The sequence below is a fragment of the Hippocampus zosterae genome, chromosome 6 (assembly GCF_025434085.1).
Source record: "Hippocampus zosterae strain Florida chromosome 6, ASM2543408v3, whole genome shotgun sequence".
In the NCBI taxonomy this organism is placed as follows: Eukaryota; Metazoa; Chordata; class Actinopteri; order Syngnathiformes; family Syngnathidae; genus Hippocampus; species Hippocampus zosterae.
Window position 1 is genome coordinate 9,841,770 of NC_067456.1, and position 27,005 is coordinate 9,868,774.

The 27,005-nt window shown below is 41.4% G+C and overlaps 2 protein-coding genes across 6 annotated transcripts in view; both read right to left on the reverse strand.

Moving 5' to 3' along the window:
- Positions 1-1,613: 1,613 nt before the first annotated feature.
- si:dkey-178e17.1 (tricarboxylate transport protein B, mitochondrial) lies at positions 1,614-21,169 on the reverse strand. Of its 2 annotated transcripts, none has more exons than XM_052067269.1 (9): positions 20,523-21,169; positions 11,190-11,297; positions 9,939-10,038; positions 5,770-5,908; positions 5,602-5,686; positions 5,370-5,474; positions 4,305-4,420; positions 4,141-4,214; positions 1,614-3,425 (listed from the first exon to the last, which is right to left on the reverse strand). In XM_052067269.1, exons 1-9 carry the CDS (start codon positions 20,632-20,634, stop codon positions 3,311-3,313), a joined length of 954 nt encoding a protein of 317 aa, XP_051923229.1. In that variant the 5' UTR covers positions 20,635-21,169; the 3' UTR covers positions 1,614-3,310. The 2 variants fall into 2 exon arrangements, with proteins under 2 accessions (XP_051923229.1, XP_051923230.1); XM_052067270.1 differs by lacking the exon at positions 20,523-21,169 and adding an exon at positions 17,099-17,165.
- Positions 21,170-22,919: 1,750 nt separating this feature from the next.
- The window catches only part of cltcl1 (clathrin, heavy chain-like 1), a 29,654-nt gene continuing 25,568 nt past the window's right edge, over positions 22,920-27,005 (reverse strand). The window contains exons 30-33 of one of the 4 annotated variants that reach the window (XR_007962613.1): positions 26,496-26,522; positions 25,017-25,092; positions 23,605-24,259; positions 22,920-23,566 (exon numbers count right to left, since the gene is read on the reverse strand). Coding sequence is in view for 3 of the 4 variants with exons in the window: in XM_052067113.1 (XP_051923073.1) it covers positions 24,135-24,259; positions 25,017-25,092; positions 26,496-26,522 (228 nt within the window). In the remaining variant the exon portion in view is untranslated. Of the gene's footprint in view, positions 24,260-25,016; positions 25,093-26,495; positions 26,523-27,005 lie in introns of all 4 variants that reach the window. The other 3 variants (XM_052067114.1, XM_052067113.1, XM_052067115.1) reach the window with 3 other exon arrangements.

The following is a 27,005-nucleotide window of genomic DNA, read 5'->3' on the forward strand; positions in this document are numbered from 1 at the left end:
TTTCTTAATACATGCAAATGGCATTATAATCTGTTCCAGCACTCCTCAAAATACAACAAAAACCGTGCATTTTAACTCTTTCAATGCCAACAATGAAAAAAAAAAATACGTTTTTGAGTGCCAACCAATTTAGAGCATTCTGACCGATCTATCAAGATACACGGAATAATGTTTTTTTGTTTTATGTAAACACAGAAACTACCAAATTAAAGATTAGATTCCGTTACAAAAAAGTTTTTACATCATTCTCTTTCTTCATAATCAGCAGTAGAAAACTATTTTTTTTCCAACTACATATCATTTGCACAGTATTTAGTGGTAGCAGTATTTAGTAGTGTGTGCATGTATGTGTGTACGTTACATCATCGCTTCTACTGTTAAATATAAACAATCCCTGTCATCTTATCAATCTTTTGTGACACTCTTTGCAGTAGATTTAACATGAGAAACACTTTGATCAATCACAAGCTGCTGGTAGAATTTTAAGATGCCAGCCATGTTGACAGCCGTCAAGCATTGTTTTGATTCATGGCAATACAGTATCATCCAAAACAGACACAATGTTGCCATGTTTTTTTAAAAACATTTCCCAGCATACAGGATCAGATGATACAGGAATTCGTAAATACTTTTCTCCGCCTGTCCTCATAAAAATGTTGACAGTGATTGATGTTGATGCCGCTCATTAGAATTCCTTTTGACGGCATTTCATGTCAATGGCGCTCAAAGAGATAATTAGCAAAAAATAAAATTAAAAAAAATGGCACTTCATAATACCCAGACGGATATGCCGTTCAATGACAACTTCTCAATACCTCCCAGCTCAACAGGACGGCACTATTCGTCGTTCTAGTCAGAGGATAAAGAACATATGACTGCAAGTCACACACATCAAAGCCGAAGAATCTGTGTGAGTGAAGCACAACATTTCAGTTACTCCATGCATTTATATGCAAATCAGAAGATTCGCTTCCCAAAGCTTGCTTGCTCGTTGCTTTGATGATACCGACACAAAACGAGCCATGAGAGATTTGGCCCATTTTATTGGATTAAACATCTCTGCACCATCAGAGAACAAAATGACAAAGGGGAGATAGTGATGATAATAATGATGGGCTGAATGGAGGCTTCTCATAAAACCTCGTTGTGCACAGAGAGGAGCGCTCTCTCATCACTGGGTGAGTTCCAAAGGGAGATAATTGCTCCAGTGTTTGATGCTACACAAAATGAAGCTTTTGCTACATTGCCACCAGTTCGATTACATTTCTATTACCAGACTGTGTATTTATATAACACACATCGCCCCATTTTTCTCCTCAAGAGAGGACATAAGCTCGCGAGAAAAAGCTAACAAATGACATGAACATCAGCCAAATGTGAAACAAAGAGTTCCCTGTTTAAATCTTTGGCTACCTGCCTTCCGTGGATTATTTGGACATCACCTCCAAAATGCAATGGTGTTAAACATAAGTCAGTACAAGTGCTTTTAAAGCGGAATTCAAGAAATTTCTTTGCAATGTGACTATTTAGATGGGTAAATGTATATATTTTTGGATGACAAGAAAAAAATATATACATTTTTTTTACAAGTATGAATGTTAATTAAACCAAGATAAGAGGAGGACGATATTTATTGCACAAAGGCTTCTTAATAAAGACATGAACACATGAACCTGCGGTACAAAGGGAATACTGTAGACGCATTTTCTTTGGCCGTATGAAAAAAAAACCCACAAAAAATATTCAGTCATAATAGAGGGACACGTTTTTTTAACGTGCTCGCCAGGAATGTCACATGAATACCATTCAAAACAGCAATAGTAGCTACAGTACAGAAATGAGTCAATATCACTATGAGGTGCCTTTGAGACCTTCTTATTTCACCCCCTACCCCCAAAAAAGGTAGTTTTCATTGAACTGCATTGTATTTACTAGATTTTATTGGAAATTAGAAATTCGTGTTGGACAAAGTACCACATAATATTTTTTTAGGAAACCGTCAAATAGCTGACGCCGTACTGTGTAAGGTTTTTACAGCAAGTGATATTTCCCAAGACAGGGTGGACATGTTAAACTTGACAACACCCGGCTACAAATCAAATATGATGAGAATTACGGTACATGTAAAGTGTAAATACTTTTTAGCCTTGTAGAAGAAAGACATATGCTGGTTGTTATGTCACAGAAAATATCAGTCTGTCAGGACACATAAAGATACTTCATATCGATATTGACCCAAAAGGCACATCAGTGAACCCTTTTAAGCAACCTGTGAGGCATGGCACAGAAAGATCCTGTTCTCAGGAGAATTTAGAAGGATTTTGTCCAAAAAAAGATATACTTAAAAGCTAGCACAGATATTTTGTTTCGTTTTTGTGCTGAATTTGTCACAAATATGCCTGATTTGATATGAATGTAAAGTTTAACTCAAATTGTTACTTTTTTTTTCTTTTGTACAATTTCCTCTACATTTTCCAGAAACCACAACACTGAAAAAAAACCCTTCATCATGAACATGCTTTTTAAAAAAGGAAAAGGTAAACCAAAGACACATAAGAAAACAGTCTACTAAGGTGAAAAGCACTTGGAGGTCTTCATTTGCGTGTCAGTTCAAATTTAAATGCAGCAATTGGATATCCAAAGAGAATACATTTATATTTTAACATCTTAATACACCTTTAAATCCAGAATGGAATTTTAGGGACAAAGACAATGACAATACAGCAATAACTAATTTTTAACATACAGATACAGCACATTCAAATCAATAAATACTGTTCCAAATAGACCCCATCTTAAATACCTTTTTCATGTTTTCCATCTGACACTGTGATAAAACATCTCCATATTTTACAATTACATGATCATTATGGGAATAAAATTAATGTATAAATATAAACCGTGTCTTTAAATCATAAAATCATTCGATTAAAGGCTTTGTTTATGGATGCGACTGTAGTTTATCGGAATGAATGCCCAAAGCATGCAGCCGCATAATGACAACCACCGCAAGAGTCAAGTATTATTTTAAGATGAAATATGATTAAAATGTATGAAAATGACAGTTGATTCCACAACATACATCTCCATATTTTACGACAGTTACGTTGTTGAATAAATTCTTCATGTTGAGCCGCACATCCCCGGATGTCCACTGGATGGCAACAAAGGACCGACATGGCTCTTTTGAGTTTCTGTAATCACGTGAACATTCTGAACCTCGGCACTTAACATTTATGATAAAAGAGCAAACCGTAGTGGGATGTGTGTGTCCGAAGTAGCAAGAGCAGGGAAGCGGCCGTCTTGCCGCTCACTCCGTCTTCCACACTCTGTTCAGAACCTTGACCACCTCCTCGTAGATGATGAAAACGATGGCCACATCCAGACATACGCGACCCAGACGAGGAACGGTCCCCTTATAGAAACTATTGTCGAGCACAGAAGAAAGTAGAATATTAAAAAAAAAAATAGTAGGTGCCATGGTTCAATGAACAATATTTTGGGTGTAATTTAAAGTGGAGAGCTGAACTTGATCCTACTGAGAGGTGTTCCTATTATTTTAGTTACGTACATTAGGGTGGCGCGAGGGGTATCTAATATAGTGTCTGGCACCACGCAAAAAAAAAAGTGAATGCAGGTTATGTATCTTGTGCGATCTAATGGACGAACATTTAATTGTTTTGTCTGTCACTTAACTCCGTCACCATTGCTCACTGAACATTATAGCAAAAGCCTTAAATGTTTTTGCTATAACACTGACTGCTATATTAAAATTGTTCGTACTCCCTTCACTGTGTCTAGGGTCCGAGTTCCAGCTGAAAAACAAAACAGCCTACAGAGCATGATAATATTGGCGATAAACAGCGTTGTGGTTTCCACCAAACAGACTTTTAAGGAACTAAGCGCATGCCCCCACAAAAAAAAAACTTGGTTTGACCACGCTGTAACACATATTCCCACATGCGTTTAGGAGATTTTTCCAACGGTGTTGTACAGGTTATATACCGGTCACATTTAACGGTGGACCAAGTTTTGAAATGATTGATACTCCTCTCATAATTTCTACATCACAAAAACATAGCATTTTTTTTTGCCACTACCAACGGCAACTAAGAAGAATAAAAGCAAGTTCTGACTCACGCTGCCAAGCCCTCATGTCGCAGAATCTTCACCGCACAGTCCAGTGTGCTCTTGTACTTATGTGCTTCTAAGCCCTTTGGAAGGAAACGCAACTCAAACATTCAAAATGCCGGCAACACACACAAACAACATCGCTGTCGTAAAGGGAGTCCGAAACTTCGTACCTGCATCCTTGTCTTGATGACATCTAGCGGAGTGTTTCCAAAGACGCTTGCCGCTCCGGCGATAGCGCCAAAGGCTCCAGTCACCACAGGATTGATTGATTTATTGGGATCATCCCCTAGCGACAAGACATGAGAGAACAATAAGCCCTTAACAATCACGAGTGGCAAAACTCTAGAGGAGCTAACCAGGGAGAAAGACACAACGAAGAGGCTATTACAGTATTTGTTCAACATATTAATAATCAATAATACATTATATGAAATGAAAAGAAGGAAGAAAAAAACAAGCAAAGAGTTGTTAGTATTATTGTGATATATTGTAATGTAGTTTTAGAGCCTGGCAAGCCACGCCCACAAAGAAAACGGGCCTGGAGACCAAGCTCTTCACTGCGGCTTGGCCAAACAAACCGCCCAAGCCAATGTGTTTACTTGCTGTGACGTATCCTTCGCGAGTAACGTCACGCTTTGTCGGCGGAAGTGCATTCTCACAACAATCAAAATGCGGCTTGGAGAGACGATAGTTTGTTTCATTTAACATTAAGTTTGAAAATACCAGAAACACAGAGTCATTACAAGTCACAACCTTCTGATGTGGCCCATGCTTTTAATTTATGATTAGAAAAGGCAGTGAACTCCAAATGGCCTGCGGGTTCGACTTTGAGCGCATCCATGTAAAATGTATAAAATCCCATGTTCATATTGCTGGTGTCGGGCGGAATCCTTTCACCTCCACAATCATAATTTTTCAGGAAACGCTCCCAAACGGCATGTTTGTTCAACCATTAGCATTGCATCGGCAAAGAGAGCAAGCAACAAAACTTTAGATTAGTCAAAAATGTGAAGAAAAAAAAAGTCAAAGACATGTGAGGACTGACCGAAAAAATATGGACCAAATAAATTGTGGCATACGACCAGATACCAGTGATATGTTTATGGGATGTGCTGGATGCTGCCGTTTCGGTTAGCGGTGCATTTAGCAAAGTTCAAGGAGGCAAAAAAACGAAGCAAAATGCCATTTTCATCCTAAACTAGCCACTTTTTAAAAATCCCTTTCAGTCTTCTGACCTTTGTACCAGTTCTTGAGCGAGGTCATCACATAGAAGCGAATGGCTTGGTTGGAGCCTTGTTTAAGCACTGTTGCGGTGAGACCCTGGTAGGTCCCTCTTAAACCTGTTGGAAGCGTAAAAGAAGATGTCAAAAATCGTCATTGTGGGACGAGGCATGAGGTTGAGCTGCAGTGCACCAAGTTCGACCAGTAGATGGCGCATAAACCATGTTGATGGCAGCAGACCTGTACCTTGAGCTCTGACGATCTCTCTGACTCCGTGGTAGAAGCCTCTGTACTTGGGGTTTGCTGAAGTCTGGTCATGGATGAATTTAACCTTGGTAAAATAAAAATAAGCACGTTTGGTCACGTCGTTTGAGGTTTTTTTTCATTGAATGCACTTTACAATTTGTCACATACCTTGATAGTTTCCATGGGGCAAACCACCAACATGGCCTCCATCACACCGGCTCCGAGCCCACACAGCAGACCTCGAGTGCTGTCCAGTCGACCCGACTCGTCCCTTGCTTGGTTACTTAAGAACTCAAATACTCCAAACCTGAACTCAAACAAATGTAGAACACGACGGATGTCACAGATTAGTCCAGTAACATTTTAAAAGGCTGTAGAAAACACTCCAGGGACACTTAATTAGCTTCAAGTAATAATTTAATGAGATCCAACAAGCTCCAAAAATGTGTTAATGAAGGGAATATTTTTTAATATAAGAAAGGAGTATTAGGTCAAGCCTGAAAGAAAGAAAAAGTTAACTACTCGTACAAGGTTCGAGATGTCATAATGTGAGTTTTTTGTTGTAATTTTTTTTAAAATCTTGAAAATATCCAAAATAATCAGATTACAACTTCAATATGGTAGCATATTGTTTTTACTTTTCTTTATGGTAGTAATACTAAAAATGCAAATACATCTCTCAGTCTCAGCATGATTAAAGATTACAGGTAAATTGAGCTTAATGCACAAAATGATTTAAAACCACCAACCGAAAGTGCGCTACAAATAAAGATGAGTTGAAATGAGATTTACTGACCATTACTCCCCACCTCCCAGTTTAAGTCAAATTATAGAAATCATATTTTTAAAAAATGTGTAAAAAATGTGTATCATCCTAGAGACAAAATGGAGGTTCCTACAATGTAAAAAAAAAAAAGCCTGAGGAAGAATTTGTTTCCACCATCACGCACTGAGAAGTGCGTAAAACCTTTCCATGCAAGCGAGGCTAAAGCCCATCCCAAAAGACAACATGCGTATTAACCCTTTCATGCACCCTGGAACCCGATAACATAAACTGTCCACTGTAGTAACCACTCACCAAACCGAACACAAAGCTCTGGGATCTCTAAATGGTCCTTCTTGAAAAATGAACCGTTTACGGCTGCAATGGAGGCCAGGCCAGGTTGAAAGAGAAAGAGGGAGCTGAGCTCTAAGTGACAACGCAATCAGACTTTGTGGTACCAGCGCGTCCTTTACAAGGGGGTTATTTATAGACTGCTTCAGCAGAATGCTGCATGCCCTTCCCAGTAAATCTATTTAAAAAATAAAATAAAATAAAGGCCGGCGAGGGAGGACAGACTTATGATGTTTTCTTGTTTGGCTTCTTCCATTCAATTTATCTTAACTTGTTTACTCGATTTCCTAATAGGTCCCCCATACCCACTGTGTCTTTCTAACTCCATCTGCCTGTTTATCGCAGGATTTTCCTCTGCTCATTAACTCTCCACATCTGCTCTTCTGTCGCACTCATCGTCTCACACTCCTTCCTAGAAGTCAAGGTAACGACTTTAATCTCTCTTTGCACATCTGGCCCCCCCAAAAAAGCAAACGGCAGTGCACTTGAGTGCCAACCCTGTGACATTTCACTTTTCACTCAATTGGACTGTCAAGACGTTGTCTGGCTGCCAATGTGGCTTGTAAAGTTTCACTGCCAACGTAAGCAGTCCAGGTTTCCTTGGTTAGAACGTGCCGTTGTATCCTGGCTGACAGGCCGAGATGAGTCAGAGCGCTGAACAACCTTCATTAAAGGGTCTTTGGACAAGGTCAGCTTCAGCGAGGGGAATGAAGTAAAGGAGCGGAGTTGAGAAATACACTCAAGACTTCAAGAAACACCTGCACAATTGAAGAAATAGAAACCCAAGAGCTGGATCAAAACGTTATGGCTTCACAAAGATATATATATATATATATATATATATATATATATATATATATATATATATATATATATATATATATATATATATATCAGTAATGTGGTGAAAATGAGTGGGATCAGTATTTACGTTGCAAGTAAATATAAAGTGTGTGCCACTAAATATTCTAATTGCACCCCTAAAATTTCAGGGTGGGAAAAAAATAAAAGACGTCTCAACTGTATTTATGGAGCACTTTCAAACAGCCATCGCTGCATACAAAGTGCTGTACATGGAGCAATTTAACAATTCTGGCATTCACCAAACATGTAGGGGCTAGCTGTCCAATGACACATTTTTTTCCTATTGTGTATGACATTTGGGAAGTGTTGGGACAAATGAAATGATGAAGGGATGAAGAGAACCGCTGCTCTCTCGTCCATTCTCGGCCTGCCTTTTGGATGACCCAGGAAGAGACTTTGAGGAACATGATGGCGTGCATGCAATCACTTAATGGGATGGAGGGAGGGATAAAGAACAAAGGGGTGGGCGGGTGATGGGGAGAGTCGCAGAGTAAAGTAATGAGGGTGGATGAGATGGAAGATGGGAGTAAAAAAAAAAAGCACTTAAAAATGACTAAAGGGATAGATACACAATTAAATGAAACAAAGAGACTGAGATACAAAATAAGACCAACAAAATAAAATAAAATAGTGTTACTCTGTCAAAATAGGCGAACGTCACTGCTGTTTTTGAGTAATTTCTTTAAGATCATACCTCCAGAAAATCTTCCTTTGAGCTAAATTAGCTGAAACGATTTCACATGCTCTTCTCTACAATCTCATCTGAAAGCATACGTACGTATTAGCTAAGTGCCTGACATCAGCCTTTTATCATTGCGGCTCATCACGTGGCTGATTGATATTGACATTAAATGAGAAAGTTGATGTATTTGCTTGATAACGATGCTGGCATCAAACTAATTACATGAAGTAGGAGGCCCGCCAGCGTAATGGCTCAACGGCAACATTTAAAGCGCTTCTTGGACAGTGCAAGCTTGGTTTATGGGTTAATTTGTTCTGCGATCATGCGCACAACTCAAATCACTTTGTGTTTCAAATCAACTTTCGCAATTAAAATGAATGCAAATGCATTAATCCACTCATGAAAACAATGTCTGATGTGTTTTAATAAGAAAAATAACACTGCACTGTATAGACACTTGCAGCCGTAAGTGAAGGTTTCTAAACCACTGCAATGACCGACAGAACCCCGTCGATGGTGGCGTCGCATCACCGTGCATTTGATATCAGCACAGCTTTTGAGAAGAAAATCAAGATAAGATCGTGAATCTCACCATGTCACAGCGATCATGTCCAAAAGAAATGCCAATGCGTTGGAAGTCTGGTAAGTTTAGATACCTCACAATCCAACAATGTAAGCATAATATGCACGGTATCAAAAATGTGTCTGGTAGTAAAAAGTGGATGTCAAATCAAAAGCCCTTCCTCGATCTTGTTTATATTTTTTAGAGTTTGTGGTGTCAAAAAGCAAACATATTTCGGTCCGCAAAATCCTGGTTTTCTTGTTTGTTTGGCTCCATGAGCTGAGCAATGGCTGTCGGTCACAACATTAAACTGTTCCACTTCACTCTGTCAAAATGTTTCTATTGTGGTTTAAAATTCAACATGGTTCCCATGAACATATATAAACAAAGTGACAAATTGCCCCCCCCGCACCTCTCCACATGCACGCACGCGCACACACACACACACACACACACACATGCACACACACACACACACACACACTATGTGACCCACTGAGACTCTGTCTGGCTTTGAGTGGCATCTTTGCTCTGCTTGACTGGACCTGCCTAACCATCAAAAGGACGAACGCCATCTTTCAGCAGAACACACACACACAGGTATGCAAACAATGCAAAATAAAAAGAGAGTAAACCCCATGCCTTGGCTTTATTCAGTGTGCATGTCTGCTTGTGTGTGTGCGTCTTTTTGCATTTGACAGGAGGTAAATGCCATTGCTATGAGAGAACAACAACACCATTACTCTCGAGAGTGGCCTGGCATTTCTGCTATGCGTGGCGGGTAATGGGCCAGAATAATTGGATTGCGTGAGCTGGCGCTTCCAGGTAAGATGACGGCAGCCGCGCGCTGTTCTTTTACTCAAGCCTTCCAGCAGCAAGCAGTCAAAAAAGGGGATGACACTAAAAAGATGTTGAACCTTTCGACCACAACATGCAACTGCAAAGCTGATGCTGTCATGTGTTCCTTGTGTTAATAAAGTTTTATGACGTTGGTAATAAGCGGTGTTTAACTAGTGGGAAGCATATCAGATCATTGAGAAGAGTTAATGAAATCCTGTTTCCAAAGGCTGATCCCTTTTACAAAAGACCACTTGTGTTTCGGATTTATTGCCTACCTGACTGCGGATTTGGGAATGGAGCCATACAGCAGCGAGCTGAGTCCTCTGTAGAGTCCTTTGACACCGTGACTCTGCACCGTCTGCTTTACGCAGTCACCTAGACGATAGAAAGGAGATCATCGGGTGTGACGGGGCAATTTGATTCAATTTCACTAAGTTGGTCTGAAAATTATCTATTTACTACAAGGAATCTTTTTTTAAATTTAGGTATGATATGGTGACAGAAAAAAAGTAAATTGGAGCGATCATTTTTTCAGTAGATAATGTATACTTTTTGTGGCATTTTTGTTTGGTTGTGTGCTGTGAGATTTTTCTAACAATGGTCAACAGCAAAATTTGATCGGCTTTAATTTTGACACTGATTTTAAAAGTATATATCTTGACTACTTTCACAGTACAGCATTTTCTTTTTTCAGGGAAGCTTAGCCGATAAATTTTGCGCAATACGTATTTTACCATGCGTTGCAGTTTATAGCAATGACCTTTCAGAAAAAAAAAAATCACCTGTAGCTTACCTAACCGTTAATTCATAAATATTCCTAAATGTATTATGATTACACATTATTTTAATATTATATGAATTATAATACAGATAGGTTTACTTTCATCTCCGAAAAGATTTGTTAAAATTTGTTGACAAAGGAAAATTAAACAGGCTTCATAATAAAAAAAATCTGAAAAAATAAACAAACATGATTTCACAAACTTTCTTTTGAGATCAACTGAACTTGTTCATAGACTACGAAATGAATGCAGTACAATACATCTTTATTCACACAGTGCTTTCACAACAAACAAAGCGCTTTGTTTGTTTATTTAGCTAACAGCAACTCTGTTAGCAAACGGTGGGCTACACGTGAAACGTTTTAAGGAAATTGACAAGGAAAAACTACCGCGGTGAAGGAACACACCGGTGAGCAGAAGAGGCACCAGCTGTCAGGACTCAGGAGCACTCATTAGCATGTTCCCCAAGATGCGGAGCATGTCAACAGATCCTGCGTGTTTGTGTTTGTGTTTGCGTATGTTGAAGTGAAATAAACCTTCGCAGAGACATCCAGGAATACTAATGCACCTGGGAATGTAATTAGATAACGAGCTCCCGAGCGGCAGCAGAGCTTTTACTTTTATAGATGTATATTTTTTATCCTGTCTACTTTTATAATGTTTGAACTGATATCTGACTGTGTTTTGCAAACAAACATTTTTTTAAATTTAATTTGCAATTGGCATTACACTCTCTAAACTCACCTATTCCTCTGTATTTGGGAGGGTTGGCCTTCTCGTCCAGCTGCAATTGAGTCTTTACATACTCCGTGGGGAAGGTGATGCAAATCTCGATGCCGCCAGCAATGCCACCTGGAAAAATTAGAATATCTTGTCAAATCCAAGTGAAGACAGCTTTAAAATTGGCGACAAACACCGGTCTTCGTTTAGCAAGCTTAGCTTCAGGCTGCATGTTGCAGCGACCTCTGCCTGCATGACAACAAGGTGCCGTGACATCACAGATCGTTGCAAAATGACTTTCCCTCCATAAACATTGAAAGCCAGGCTGGCGAGTGAGCAGGAGGAATGAGCTGGTTGAAGATGAATCAAACCCACACCCAAACCACTCAGATGAGTCACAATGAGGACATGTGGGTCTTCTGCCGTAACCATGTGTTTGATATGAGAGCATGATGTAGACAGTGAGCTAATCAATACTCCAATAAAAACACAAAGATGAGAATCCACCGTTTTATATTTTTATGGAAGGATTGTTTAGCGGCGGCCCGGTAGTCCAGTGGTTAGCACGTCGGCTTTACAGTGCAGAGGTACCGGGTTCGATTCCAGCTCCGGCCTCCCTGTATGGAGTTTGCATGTTCTCCCCGGGCCTGCGTGGGTCTTCTCCGGGTGCTCCGGTTTCCTCCCACATTCCAAAAACACGCATGGCAGGCTGATTGAACACTTTAAATTGTCCCTAGGTGTGAGTGTGAGCGTGGATGGTTGTTTGTCTCTGTGTGCCCTGCGATTGGCTGGCAACCGATTCAGGGTGTCCCCCGTCACTGCCCGGAGACAGCTGGGATAGGCTCCAGCACCCCCCGCAACCCTAGTGAGGATCAAGCGGTTCGGAAGATGAATGAATGAATTAATGAATGAAAAGGATTGTTTAGCTCACTGTCTACACACCATGCTCTCATATAAAACACATGGTTAGGGCAGAAGAGTAAAAAGATTGTCCCTGAACTTGTCAGAAGAAAGAGGATGGAAGTGGATGTGATCACACACCTGTGAGTGGCTGCCTTTCCAGCAGCTCCTATTTTTTTGTTGTTCTACTTCTTCCTTTCATAACTTTGCTGCTGTGAATCTGGAATTTCTCCATTGCGAGACTAATAAAGGTTTTCTTAATCTTATGATTCAAAATGGCTACCCCACTGCTTTTTGGGCGGTATTAACTATTTCAACCACTAGGGGCACTGCACTGCACTGTAATGCCGTTTTGGGTGGTTTTAACTGCTTCCTCCACTCGGGGGCACTGCACTGCACTTTAATGCAACCACTGGGGGCAGAATAGTGGGGTTTATTAAGTTCGCCTATGACTAAAATGAAAGCAAGAGAAAATAATAAAATATGAACCCATTTCACAAAGGCAGGCTGTCCTAAAGCCTCCTATCGAAGGCACGATACAGATGAGTCACATGGGAAGGAGGGAGGACACAGAGAAGGATGACATTAATTAAATCATGGCGCCTGCTGGGAGGGGCTCCATTACACAGGCCAAGACCCTCCATTAACTCAATGAGACGAACACACACACACACACATACACACACTTTATCTGCTAACACACATAAGGATAGACATCACAAAGTGTTGGAAAATGAAAGCAAAACGCCATTGACAAGGAAATAAAAACGCTTTACAGCCATTCATTCATAACACACAAGTGGATTCCAGACATTTCCACATCCTAACATGACTATATCACATTTACTCACCATATTGTTACTTCCATCAATTTCATCATCCCATCTGGTGCATGAACTGATTTAATTTAAGGGAAATAAATAAAGGCGAGATGTTTTTTTTTTTTTAGTTTTTTTTTTTTACTTCAATCCAATCAAGTGCTGCGGTAAAAATATACGCCAGCCTGGATAAAAATTTCACATAAATTGTGAGGAGTAGAAATTGATCACAGCCCGGTGTTCTGTGTGAACCGCTACAGTCATCAGAAATTAGCAATATGGTCTTTTTTTGTGTGTGTTTTTTTGTATTGGCCATGTTCTGATTGTACAAGTGTATTTTTGTGGCCAATGAGTAAGTGTCAATTTCAAACATTTTGGGGTGTCAGAAAATAACCGGAAATTGTATCTCAGTTCTCAAAATTCACATTGCAGTTCATATCATAGTTTTGTTGTCAGGGTTTTAAATTATGGGAAAAGTTGTCATTTGGATTTGAGATACTGTGCATCTTTTGTGACACCAGTCCAGGAAGCTTCCTTCCAAAACTTATATTATATATCTAAAGAACGGTGAGCCTCGTGATCTCAATAATCCTTCGGACACGCCAGCCCTCAAACGGTTAACAGAAGTCACATGATCTTCTTCCCCACCCTTCATACCAGCCGTGATGATGTTGCCTAATCGGGTCACTGCTTCTCGGGCAAGAGGGGATACAATCAACCTCATTCATGAGCACGAAAGAAAACAAGCGACGAGCCTGCAGCCAGTATGGCACGTGTGTCGAATCTTCAGACTCGAAGATTCTGTGAAGCCAATCCATCTGGGCTTGTCTGGTCTGCGTTTGCAGTCTGGCACACATTCACAACAACAAACACACTTTAAATGAGTGCCGCGGCCATGGGAAAACGTGGGTTATATGTGCCAAATAGCCATTAATCTTGATATTCAACCTGCGCTGCAAGCACCTTCCCATCCTCCATCCTCACCCCCTGCCACCAGTGACTCGTCTCACACGGTCATAAAATCAATATGTTCACATAGATCCTTGACGCTTGCTATTAGGCCCAGAAAGAAATGGAAATTGCACTGGAGTGATATTTGGTGCAAAGAGACAGAGATAAAAGAATAACTGCTTTTTCACATGACACAGAAACAGGCTGCTTGGATGAAAAAAAGGGAAAAACACTCTCCCCCTACTTCTAAACACAACATACCGGGGTTGCAACTAACGCTTATTTTAATATTCAAGAAATGTGTCGGTTATTTATGACTCTTTTGTTGCACTGGCCTGCACTTGATATCTTATCTTATTTAAAAACCCAATTTGGATTTTTTTTTTTAGTCTGATCCCGATTTCGATATTTGGGAGAATAAAATTCCAAAAAGGAAATTGTTTTTTAAAATCTTTGTTTTACCTGATGAAGTTTTAATGTTTAGAACAAAATGGCAGATTTTTGTCAGTTCTGAATGAGCTAGTCATGCCTGATTAAATCGAGCAACCTCTGCCACTTCTTGGGAATTTTGCTGCGACCATTTCATGCACATAACTAAACTTTTTGCTTGCAACTAAAGACAAAAAAAAAAAAACAGAGCGCTGGATCATATCTTGAAAAACTCGTGTGTAGGGTCATGATTGGAGATAGCACTGCAGTTTTAAAATTTAGCTGCAAATTGCTATTGAATATCATACACGTGAATAGAGTATCGGTCTTGTCCAACGTTTATAAATAGAATTCAATCAACTATTTATTGCATCGAAATTGGGATTTGCAAATTAGCCTGACTAAAATCGCCCAAGAGATGCAAGGCGAGGAAGCCAATAAGCAGCTGACGGGGAGGAAGATTTTCTCAAGACCCGCTTCTGCCTGCTTCGGTGACCCTAATGATCAGCCACACATTTGCTCACAACAACCTTCCTTTTAGAAAAAATAAATGACGCGTACCTTAAGTCAGGTTGATTACATCAATCTCTAAAAACGATTCGCTCCATTACATCACAACCAAAAGGCAAATACGATTAACTTCCAAACAATCAATAATGCTGAGCCATCATCGTGCATGCTTGTGTGTGCATGTGCCAGACGATTAATAAATACATGTATGGATTCATTATTAATCCACGTGTTGCTCCTTTGAAATTCTCTTGGGATGAGACTGGAGGAAAATATGATTCTATCCGTATTTAAATGAGAAGAATGAAGCCAGAGGAAGGGCTTCCTATAGATAAGACTTGTAATATTTACAGCGGCGTGGAAGATGAAAAGAATGATTCATTTTGGTGTGTAGCCTTCCTCCCTTTTTAGGCTCGCTCTGTCCCGCCCTCGTGGCTTACGGATTCTTCTTGATGACAAGTCGAATGTAAACGTTGATTTTTTTTTTTTTGAGAACTGGTGAAACGAATGCGAAGGCAAGAAGCACACGTGTCGTCCAAGATTGTACATGAATATACGGCAACTCAAGTATTATTGTTCACTCGTTTGGCCAATCAGATCAATATGCTCATCACATAAGATTTGATAATCAGAACGTCCGATCATTCAGCACAGGATGAGTATCACTTTGGGACTGTGGAGCTATGCAAGCTAATCTGTGTTGTGATTTTAAAATGTTACTGGAAAAAGAAAGAAAATGGAAAAAATATATACCGTATTTTCCGCACTATAAGGCACCCCGAAAAGTCTTCCATTTTATTCAAAGCTCACAGCGCGCCTTAAAATCCGGTGCGCCTTGTGTATGGTCATTACAGTGATATGTCGACCCCAAAATGGCTCCTTGCTGGAGGCATGCTTACAACGTTGTGTTAATAGAATTTATGTTGTGATTTCCTCGCTTGATTTTCTGTTTTGATGCATCATTTCCGATTTTTGTAGTTTCATTGAAGTAATCATTAATTTATGTTTTTCGGCGGCGGTCATGAACGCCTCCAAAGTCAAAAGGAAGGAGCGTAGCTCCATCTAGTGGATGCATTGTAGATTGCGTTTTATAATCCAGTGCATCCAATATATGGGAAAAATGGGAAACAAAAAAAAAACAGTGGGAAAAAAATAGCCCATTCATTGAAAGTGCGCCTCATAATCCAGTGCGCCTTCTGGTGCGGAAAATACAGTTTATCAGAGGCGAAAAAGGCCCTGAAGATTGAAGAGAAGTAATTATCTGAAAATCAATACACTGACAGATATTGAACTCTATAAACAAATACCTGCAGGTCGACTTTGAAAGGAGTGGTTTGGTGAGTTTTCGTAAATAAATTAATACGACCATTGTCAGTGCTGTCAAGGCATGCACATGAAAGAGCTCAACCCAAACGAAACATTGAGCTGAGTCACTTCCACTGCAAACCAGTGACAAGCTGGTCAACCGGGGAGGTGCGGAGGGCGGTGACGGCAAGGGCCGGGGAATAAACGCACGCTTTGACAAGCGCTCTGAGCCCGAGAGTTGACAAGCACTCAGAGAGGCTTGCTGGTTGCCTGAGGATTCAGAAAGCAAAGAATAGAGCAAACGTGACATTTCTACAAAACCATTAAAAATCTACAGAAAAAAAAGTAGCTGCAGAAAAAACGTTCATTCCATCCGTCACAGAAAGGCCTTGAAAGAAACAACAAAACGGAGGTCTTTTTTGGTCTTTGGCCTCTCAACCCCCAGGCCTAAAAGTCACGCTTGTTATGTGTCCCAACTTCAACCACCAGTGGAGTGAGAGGAGCCGAACGAACCAATGGCAGCAAAGCAAGCAGTGGCAATTGTGCACCACTCGCTGTCTATGTATGTGGGCCGTAGTACATTAAGCTTTGACCTTCTACTCCTTGCTTTGTCTACTCGGGGCGCCCTCAGGCATGCACTTGAGAATCTTCTCCTTCCGCATGGACAACTGCGTGATTTTGCACTTGCGCATCAACATCACTGGAAAGGAAATGCACCGTCACTCTCACCCTAAATTGGGTTTTATCTCGGCATCTTGGACGGGGAGGCCCGCAGGAGTTGCGACAGCGCAACGCTGCTGTCGTTGCTAAAACTGGATGGACAGGCTGGAAAGGAGCTACAGCGAGAGGAGGGGGAAGAGGGTGCAACCCGGGACCCTTGCCAGTCAATCAAGCTGCCGAGGGCTGACAGATTCCCAACGGGGCCATTGAAAGGATGGCATCAAGCAACAAGGGAAAATTCCAGAGAAAGACACAACTATGTCGAGTGTGGAATCTAGTCTATGTTGAGAATGCACTCACCAGATTGATTATTCGGTACACATGAGCCATACCATGATATCGAATATAGCATCTGTAGAGTAAAAAAAAAAAAAAAAATTTGAAAAGATGCGTTTGATTGACACATTATGAGAGGTATTCATTTATCAATCTCCTCAACAAAAATGTTTTTTTCAGTTTTAGTTTCTCATTAGTTTTCATTAACTACAATAACGTTGGTGGTACTGGGGCATTTTTGGGGGAAGTGCAGACGTGCGGTATCAGCACTGACATGACACTGGAATTGGTACATCTTGATACTTATGTTCACATACATACATGAAAAAGTAATATTCATTCATTCATTCATTCATTTTCCGATCCGCTTATCCTCACAAAGGTCGCGGAGGGTGCTGGAGCCTATCCCAGCCGTCTTCGGGCAGTAGGCGGGGGACACACTGAACCGGTTGCCAGCCAATCTCAGGGCACACACAGAGACGAACAAGCATCCGCGCTCACACTCACACTTAGGGGCAAGTTAGAGTGTTCAATCAGCCTGCCGTGCATGTTTTTGGAATGTGGGAGGAAACCGGAGTACCCGGAGAAAACCCACGCAGGCCGGGGTGAACATGCAAACCTCTGCACTGTGAGGTCGACACGCTAACCACTGGATCACCAATAAAGTTATAACTCTTTTAAATGTATCACACTTAATGATATAAACGCTTGGATTCTTTTTCTAAATCTTCAAAGATTTACAGAGTCATTAAATTCCCAAGACACAGCAGCAAAGTTATGAAATGAATAAAGTAGAAGAACAAAAAGTAGAGGAGCTGTTAAAAGCAGCCACTCTCGCGGCAGCCACTCTCGCGGCGCCATCTTGGAGTCATAATAACATACTCGCAACACGACACATAAGACACAGACAGTCAGTCAATCTTAACCACTTTTCTGTATACCGGTACTCTTTGTTGTGTACATGCTGTGGACACGCACGAAGCTGAAATCAACAGACCGCCTGTTTCCACACGGGAACCCCACTCAAATCTCCACTCCAATCACCTGAAAGTCCTGCCGCACTCTGATTAACGGCACCGTGGGCGGTCTCGACAACAAGGACTCATGAACAGTCCAGAAAAAAAACACCATAAGACTAATTTCTCCATTGCGAGACTAATAAAGGTTTTCTTATCTTATACAAGCAGTTTAAAGCAGTCACTAACCGCAATGACAACATGGAAAAGAACGTTTTCTGTCTGGGTCTCGCACACATAAAACACAAATAGCGCCGTTCCTCCAAGATAGCCCATCACTCTGACATCCACTTCGGGAAATGAATGCCTCTCACAAATAAATCGCTCAGCCAATATCTTTCTCTTGAATACTTACAGAGGGACATTAATAAACATTTCAATCAGAAAATGTAAATGAACCAAATGCTAGCCAAATGGCTAATTTCCAATGGTGGTCGCCCTGCCATAAAGAACATGGCTGACATGAAACGACAACTAGCTCACAAGAAGGCAAAATAGAGTCAAAATACAGACACAATCTTTAATAAAAACAGCAGAATACACATGACTAATAACCGTACAATTATTCATGTTGACACATTTGGTTGTCAATTAGCCATTTCTTTTCAATTACGTGTAATATATCAAAAAGGAGAGGTACCGCTGCTCGTTCCTGCCGTCTGCTGTCAGGCTACTGAGAACCTGGACTTACCCCCAACTCACCCATTTTTAACATGCTTATATTTATATTTTATAATAATATTTAGGGCGGCCCGGTAGTCCAGTGGTTAGCACGTCGGCTTCACAGTGCAGAGGTACCGGGTTCGATTCCAGCTCCGGCCTCCCTGTGTGGAGTTTGCATGTTCTCCCCGGGCCTGCGTGGGTTTTCTCCGGGTGCTCCGGTTTCGTCCCACATTCCAAAAACATGCGTGGCAGGCTGATTGAACACTCCAAATTGTCCCTAGGTGTGAGTGTGAGTGCGAATGGTTGTTCGTTTCTATGTGCCCTGCGATTGGCTGGCAACCGATTCAGGGTGTCCCCCGCCTACTGCCCGAAGACAGCTGGGATAGGCTCCAGCACCCCCCGCGACCCTAGTGAGGATCAAGCGGCTTGGAAGATGAATGAATGAATGAATAATATTTATTTACAGACTTTTTGTCTTCTGCTTTGTCCATTTCATAGCTTTGCTGCTGTAAATTGGGAATTTCTCCATTGTGAGACAAATAAAGGTTTTCTTATCTTATCTTATAAATGAAATGGACTCTCATGTTTTGTGGTATTGCATTCCACTAGTCAGTTTGGCCTACAAGACGAAACAGCAGTGTGGCTCTGTGGCACATGCCCGCCCTTCTCAGATGAACTTCATTCTGAATTTCTCTGTACAATTTTAAAGATGAAGTTATAAGATATAGAGACAGCATCTTGAAAGAGTAACATAACAGTCGACTGACGTGATCCTGCAACAGAGTTGCATGCATGTTTCGATTCTTGACGTTTCTTTACGGTTCAACCTATATGCAACTTTGTATTTGGTACTTGATTAAATTGACATTGTAATATTATTCAAAAGTGTGTTTATTTGTTTTTAAACAAAGTACTCTCCTATTGCTGAGCACATTCTGCAGAATTTTATTTCATGGCAAAATTGAACAACAACAAAAAAAAAACATTTCTTCTAATCACCGCTTCTTTGTCCAGTGGCCTGCCTTCCTACATGTATCACTCCTCTCCAACCGCATTAAGGGGCAGAGTGCCCTGGTTGAAACTGACCGTGTGCGTCATGAAATTACATTTGCTACAGCAGGTAAATTCCGATTAGGCCGCCTGAAAAGCTACACTGACCTCATCCCTGTGCCTTTCGAAAGAAAGGGTTCAAAAGGTGGGGTGCTGAGTGGGGTAAACTAATTCCTGATTAATACTATATCTCTATCTTTGTGCCAGATAAATACTATACTTCTTTAGAGGGATTATTGCAGACCTTCTCAAAAAGCCAAATAATCTCAATTTGCATCAGCACCAACTTTGATCCAACCATCGATATGGATAACGTTGTTGGTTTTGATATTTATAGATTAATTGATTGCTTACTTCAAAGTTAGTGAAAAACATTTATCCTACAGAAATGTCCCATTAAATGAATACGTTGACTGTAATTTACATAAGTGTACAACTCTATTAGAGCTGAGATTTGATTGACTATAAATACAATTTGGTGCTGTGAAAGAGATACTGTATACTTGATATATTTACAAAATCTTAAGTGAACAAGGTTTTTTTTCCAATTACTTTAAAGACTACAAGGGAGAAGGAACGAATAAAGAGCAACCGGTGACGTACTTGTTCAAGATTGGCTTTAAGGCGCCAAGTACGGCTAAGTATTGTAAAAGTAAGCATACATGACGACATTTTATGTCACTTCACGTGAGTTTAGTTTGAAAATTATCCGCACGTACCTGCCAGAATCGCCTTCCCCGGGTGGGTTAACTTGGATTTCCCCGCTGGTGCCGCCGCCGCCAGACACCTCGGCGTGTGGAAAGGGCTTCCAAATGTTCCTTTTGTTTCCATTTGGATATAATCAACTCAGCTCAGCTCGAGAGAGAAAAAAATGTCTGTCTGGTGTGTTTTAATCTTTGTAGCGACTGAGCTGCGAAGAAGACCTAGTCACACACACGGATGTAAGGCGGCTGTCTCGCACGCCCTCCCGGACTCAGGTGGACTCGCGTGGACGCGCGTGACGGCTCCGTGCGCGTGTTCACAGTTGGACACGCTTGGACTGCCGTGGGAACTTAGAACCCGTAGCTGCTACGTGTCACCATGGCGACGAGAGAATCGAAAAGTAGATGGTGAAGCAACCCGGAAGTAGGAAATGGTGGAGAAAAGAGGAGGCGCAGTCGTATAAAAAGTGTCCTCGCGATCCTTGCTACGTAGAACTTTGATGTCCTCGCGAAAAGCGCGTTTGAGTGAGTTAGCGAGACGAGATGTCTCGAGGTGGAGGGCGTGGCGCAAGGCGTTCCTTTTCGCCCTTGTCGGGATTTTCAGCAACAGTGAAAGAAACAAAAAGGGTGCTCTGTTGTTACTGTACTTGGTTTTTGGGAGACACGAGAAACTAGAAAGTTTTATCGCCAGTGAGAGATAGGAAAAAAACCGCGTGTCCACGTCGGCCACGCCCTTCACAAACAGCAACACTTCTTACTGGGTTTGCAACCTCGACTCGGTTCGACTGTTAATGTAACTATTAAAACGAAATAAGTGCAAATTAAACATCCGGGATACGTTCTTCCTTGATTGTAATTTCAGAGCGAAATTTTGATTGAAATCGTTGGAGGCCCAATTACTTTCACCCTATATTGTTGTCAGTGTCACAGTAAAACGGGAAAAATGTAAGTAAAGTGAATACAGTAATTTAAAAATCTAAAGAACAGTGAAGGATGAAACACGTAAGACACTGATGAGTGAAACAATGTTACTTTCTTTTACACAATTTTTAAATCAGAGATGCAAGTAGACGATTCCTAATCCACCCTCGTTTTTTCTCCAGCACATCAACTTTTCATAATCATAGTAATAAATGTAAGATTGTTATTTATAGGGTGGCCCAGTGTACCAGTGGATCACTGGTCGACCTCACAGTACAGAGGTTCGGGTTCAATTCCAGCTCCGACCCCCCTGGGTGGAGTTTGCATGTTCTCACCGGGCCTGTGTGGGTTTTCTCCGGGTACTCCGGTTTCCTCCCACATTCCAAAAACACGCATAGCAGGCTGATTGAACACTAAATTGTCCCGAGGTGCGAGTGTGAGGGTGGATGGTTGTTCGTCTGTGTGTGCCCTGGAAATTGGCTGGCAACCGGTTCAGGGTTTCCCACGCCTACTGCCTTAAGACGGCCGGGATAGGCTCCAGCCCCCCTCCCCCACGACCCTTGTGAGGATAGGCTGATCGGAAAATGGATGGATTGTTATATAATGACTAACATTTTCAAATCTCAGGTTAGGTTCACCAATAGGCTGAAGCTAATAACTATACATTTTCATCTCCCCAAAAAAGCTTTTATTGGTCAAAATGAAAAAACAAAAGTATCTAAAAGTCCTGATGTGCTGCAAAAAAAGTAAAGACATTTTTTTAAACCAGTGATGCAATGATTTTCTGCACCAACTGCACAACTGTTATAGGAATGAATTCTACCACTGATCACTTTAGCTCTGCTTGATACCTTGCACATTGTCTCACAGCTGTCATTGGGTGGTACTACCACACAACACTACCCTTACATTACGGTTCCATACTTATTTGTCATGTTCGTTTTTTGTCATAGTTACTTGTTATTGATGATACTAGGGTAGCCTGTACTACTGGAGACAAATTCCTTGTGTGTTCTACAAACTTGGCCAATAAAGATGATTCTGATTCTGAGATGGGCCCTCGAGGACCAGAGTGGATGACCCCTGGTCGAAATGAAGATCAAAACTGTGTATCTTGGATAGGGGGAGGCCCATGTGTCAATTCCTCATCACTGTCACATTTCTAAGATGCAAGATTAGAATCTGTTCCAGGTCAGCCTGTGTCGAGTTTGCATGCTCCACCTGTGCTTGCCATGCGGGTTCTCCAGTAGTCTCCCACATTGCCAAAACATGCATGTTGGGTTCATGACAAACTCCAACTGGCCTGCAGATATTAGTGTGAACGTTTTTTTTAATCTTCATGTACCCGCAGCGAGTGACTGGTGACCGGTGCTGCGTGTACCATGCCTCTTGGCCAAAAGTTAGGTGAGATAAGCTCCATTTTGTGGCGATTAGACAACACAAGAATCTGAACCGTCAAACCCATGCACTGCTGTCAATTAATAAGATCACAAATTGTGTGCATACTTTATTTTTGTGCCGAGAATATGAGCGTCGCTTCTGTAGGAGCATGAAGTAAACCTCCAAACTTGCCATAAAAGCATTTACCGGTAATAACTGCTGTTTTGGGCATTGTCTGTTTTCTTACAAAAAAATCATTATGCCCCTCAAACTACAATGACATACTATAGATAATACATACGGTGTTCCATAATATTCTTTGATTAGTTTCATATTTCAATATATCTGATATTATACATTGCTTCCAGTACAATGATTATTGTCGACAAACTGGTACCAGGACACCCGCAAATGTTTCTTCTCCCTCTGTTCATCCCCAAATGTTCTGTTAGTCACTTGAAACAGTTCCATTGGACTTATTATTAATACTTGATATACTTGAGTGAAACATGAAAATTGTGCTCCTGCTTGCAGCATTACATTTTGGCAGCACATGCACAGACTGTAGCACATAGTATTTATTTGGAAAACTCTTGGGGGATTTCTCCCCCCCCCCCCCTCCCATGAAACACTTTGCAAAAAGGTCAATGGATCAGCATACAGACAATTTTATCACAGGAAAGGGATTTTCAGCTGAAGGGAGTGGAAATGTTTTTGAGCATCTCGTGGGTTGTGTGACGCGTCCCTCAAAGGCTTTGACGCTGAACGTGCGTGCGCACACACACACACACACACACACACACACACACACACGTGCGCAAACAGACACTAGTCGCAGTACATTAACAGCACAAATTGTGTGTGTGATGAGGAAAGAAAGTGATTGCACGGTAACAGTCTCTCGATCCAGAGCGCCGTGCGATTCATCATGAACAAACTGAGCCCATTTTCCCCCCCTCGCTGGATATGTAAGGCGATATAGACAATTGCAGGGGGGGTGGAGTGGAGTGCAAAGCCCCCATCCGCAACAGCGAATTGTCATCCTCAAGAAAAAAAAACCCAAGAGAGGACTCTCTAGAAATCTACATGTAACAACAACAGGGCAGCAGTGAGGCTATGCTCTGCAGTTCAGTGCACCGTTATGTCCAGATGGGGAGAGGAAATGGATGAGGAGAGTTGATACCGACCCTCGATAATAGCGAGGAGGAGATGTTACTGCGGTTTCAGTGAAGTAGCGTGGCACCCGGTTCCGGGTGAGGTTTCAGTTCAGAGAGCCAGAGCAGCTCGGTTCGGAGAGGGCGTGCTCGCGGAAAAGGATGGCTTCATCCTCTACATGGGGAAGCCGTAAGCAGGCTGAGCGGCGTAGCCTGCGGCGTTGGCAGCGTAGCTATAGCCTGGATACCCGGGCTGGGGGGCCACTGGAGCGGGAGAACCGGTGAGCATCAACTGCTGGCCTGAACACACAAAGTCATGCATTCAGAGGTTGAGGCCATTATATCATCTCATGGTAGTGACTTGACCTGCCTTGCCTTTATTCTTTGTTTGAATCACAACTATCCTGCAAATCAACATTTTAACATCAACATTGCATAGTTTTGGCTGCTTGAATCATGACAACCAGAAACACTGGAAGGAAAAACCGTAGCGCCGAAATCAGGTCAAACTATCATCATTTCCCTTTTATTGTATAACAAATACTCGCTCTTGCTTGGTAAGATTTTCCATGAGCAATATGAACTGACAGGTTTTTGTTTTTTTTAAGCCATCAGCAAACTGATACGAGCCCCGCCCACCGCCTGGTGTGAGCCAAACAACAATTACCCTTGAAAAAAAAGTTCTCATTTCTTTTTATTGAATGTGAAATAATTGCTGCAGTTTTCAAACAGAATTTCGCAACCTATTAAATAATGGGAACAGAGGTTACACTGTACAATGAAATACTCAGCCGCAAATAAATGGCCAATATTCCACACAGTTAACAAACGGCATCAACCACTATTTGAGGAAATAAAATGTGACCCACATTGTGGAACCATAGTAATTAGCAACAGTGGAAAGAAAACGCTGGTGCCAAAAGCAGTTACGGAATATCCTCAAAACAGTGGCCGCCACTCTAATAAGCACCCTGCCTGCAGGTCGTCACTCCATCTGACCATTTTTTTCCACAAGTGGAAAGCGTCATTTCAGCTAGTTGGTGGAGAAACTACTTACCAAACACCATTGGCTGAGGCTCTGTCACCTCCTCTTCACTTTGCCTCTGGCTTTCAGCTGTCTCCAATTTGTCCACCTGAGGGCACCAAAGAACAACATTCAATTCAACCTCCTTCGATGCAACCATGCACTTCTGTCAGTTTATGCGAAGAAAATAAGTTGCTCAAATGGCACAGGACATAATGCAACTGCACTACAAACTACATCCATGATAGTAAACCTACCATCTTAAGTTATGCTATTATTTCATCTACAACCAAATCCAAGCATTACCATAGTAAAGACAGAATTATCTGCCTCCACAGACAATCAGCTGACATTTTAAATCGAATGGATGTAAAATAAAAATAATGTCACAACGGGAGCATATAACTTTTATAGTTAGTGTTTAATTTTGCACACGGTTCATTACTGTCTTAACCTGGAGTTAGAAAAAGGGAAACTTGGGGATGCGTCACACGTCTGCCACGAGGGCAAAACCTGACTCTCATAAAACCTTGATTGATTACACACTCACACACACACGCACACAGAGCGGCATCATAGCAGACGAGTTAGAGAGGTGAGAGGGAAGTATTAGGCCAGAACAGACTAATCCTGCTCCTGAGAAGCTGGAGGACGGTGTGAAGGCTTCAGTTCCCAACATCAACACAAAATGAAGACACATTCATCTCGCTACTTCTTTTCCCACACGTAATACTTCGTAACATCACCAACTGAAGACAGTCACATCACCTGGTTGGGCCATCATTCATATTCCAGTTGGTTTTTGGTTGATTTTATTTGGTATAGGGTAAAATGTGTAAATGTTTGATTCACTGTAAAAGCATTTTAAAGCAACATGTTCACATTCTTATGAACAGGGATGCACCGATATCAATAGCGGTATCAATATCGGTACTTGTAAAACGTTTGTGCGCACCAACTCTACATCACCAGCCGTCATATAACATGCATGCAGTTAACCGGTAATCCTTTGATGGTGGCTGAAGTGAAGTCACGCAAGATTTACGGACGTCTCAAATGTTCAACGTTAGCCACTTATTCAATTCATCCAAACAAAACGGGTCACTTTTGGGCAAAAGTACAACTACAGTATATAGCTACCGGTAGTTGAATTTGGAGGCAATCCAGAAACACTATTGCACATCCATCCATTTTCCGTAACACTTGTCCTAATTAGGGTCACAGCTGAGCTGGAGCCTATCCCAGCTGCCTTTGGGTTAGCGGCGGGGTGGACCCCGGACCAGTCGCCAGCCACTCACCGACGTACTAAACTAGTAACTGGAACAATGTGCTCTTTTGTTGTTGAGCTGGAACAAAGGCCAACACACTTCCTATCATGGCTAGTTATGCCTTAGTCAGCCTACAGTTCATGCTAATTTACTGCATCAGACATCTAAAGGTTTAACGAGCAGTTACAACAGGAGCAGACAGAACATGTTAGAGAAATGTAAAAAAAAAGGGGGGGCCAGAGACCGTCACCTTCGCAGCAAACTCATCAACCTGGAAAAAAAAAAAAGAAACCCAAAAAGATGACCTCAAGTGACCACATCAGTCTACATTTTGGAACTGGTCTTTCAGAGGGAGTTAAATTTTACTACATTGGTGCCTTGACTTACAAGACTTCCGAGGCTGATTTTCTTGAGTTATAAGTGCTAGAGGGTGGCAGAGAACTTCACAACTACTTATAAACCTTTCAACAACTTCTATTTGAACACAAACAGTGCAGCAAAATATGAAGGGAGATAATGTAATAGTTTTTCGCAGAAGATTAAAAAAAACAAAAAAAAAAACAACTAAAATGTACTTAAGTCATCTAGTTGTGAAATTCTCTCTGTATTATACTGCCCCCAGTGGAAAAAGTGCAAATGCCAGAAGGAGCACAATGTGGACCAGGAATTTGTGGTATTTCTAATCATTTCAATGAGAAAAACAATATTCGAGAGAAGAATGTTTTCAGTTAAGGAAAATGGTCAGGGACAAATT

Coding starts and splice junctions, on each gene's coding strand:
- si:dkey-178e17.1 (XM_052067269.1), bottom strand. CDS start 20,634: ATGGAAACAAAAGGAACATTTGGAAGCCCTTTCCACACGCCGAGGTGT. Junction 4,421..5,369: donor GCTCAAGAACTGGTACAAAG/GTCAGAAGACTG, acceptor TCTTGTCGCTAG/GGGATGATCCCAATAAATCA. Junction 4,215..4,304: donor TCATCAAGACAAGGATGCAG/GTACGAAGTTTC, acceptor TTCCTTCCAAAG/GGCTTAGAAGCACATAAGTA.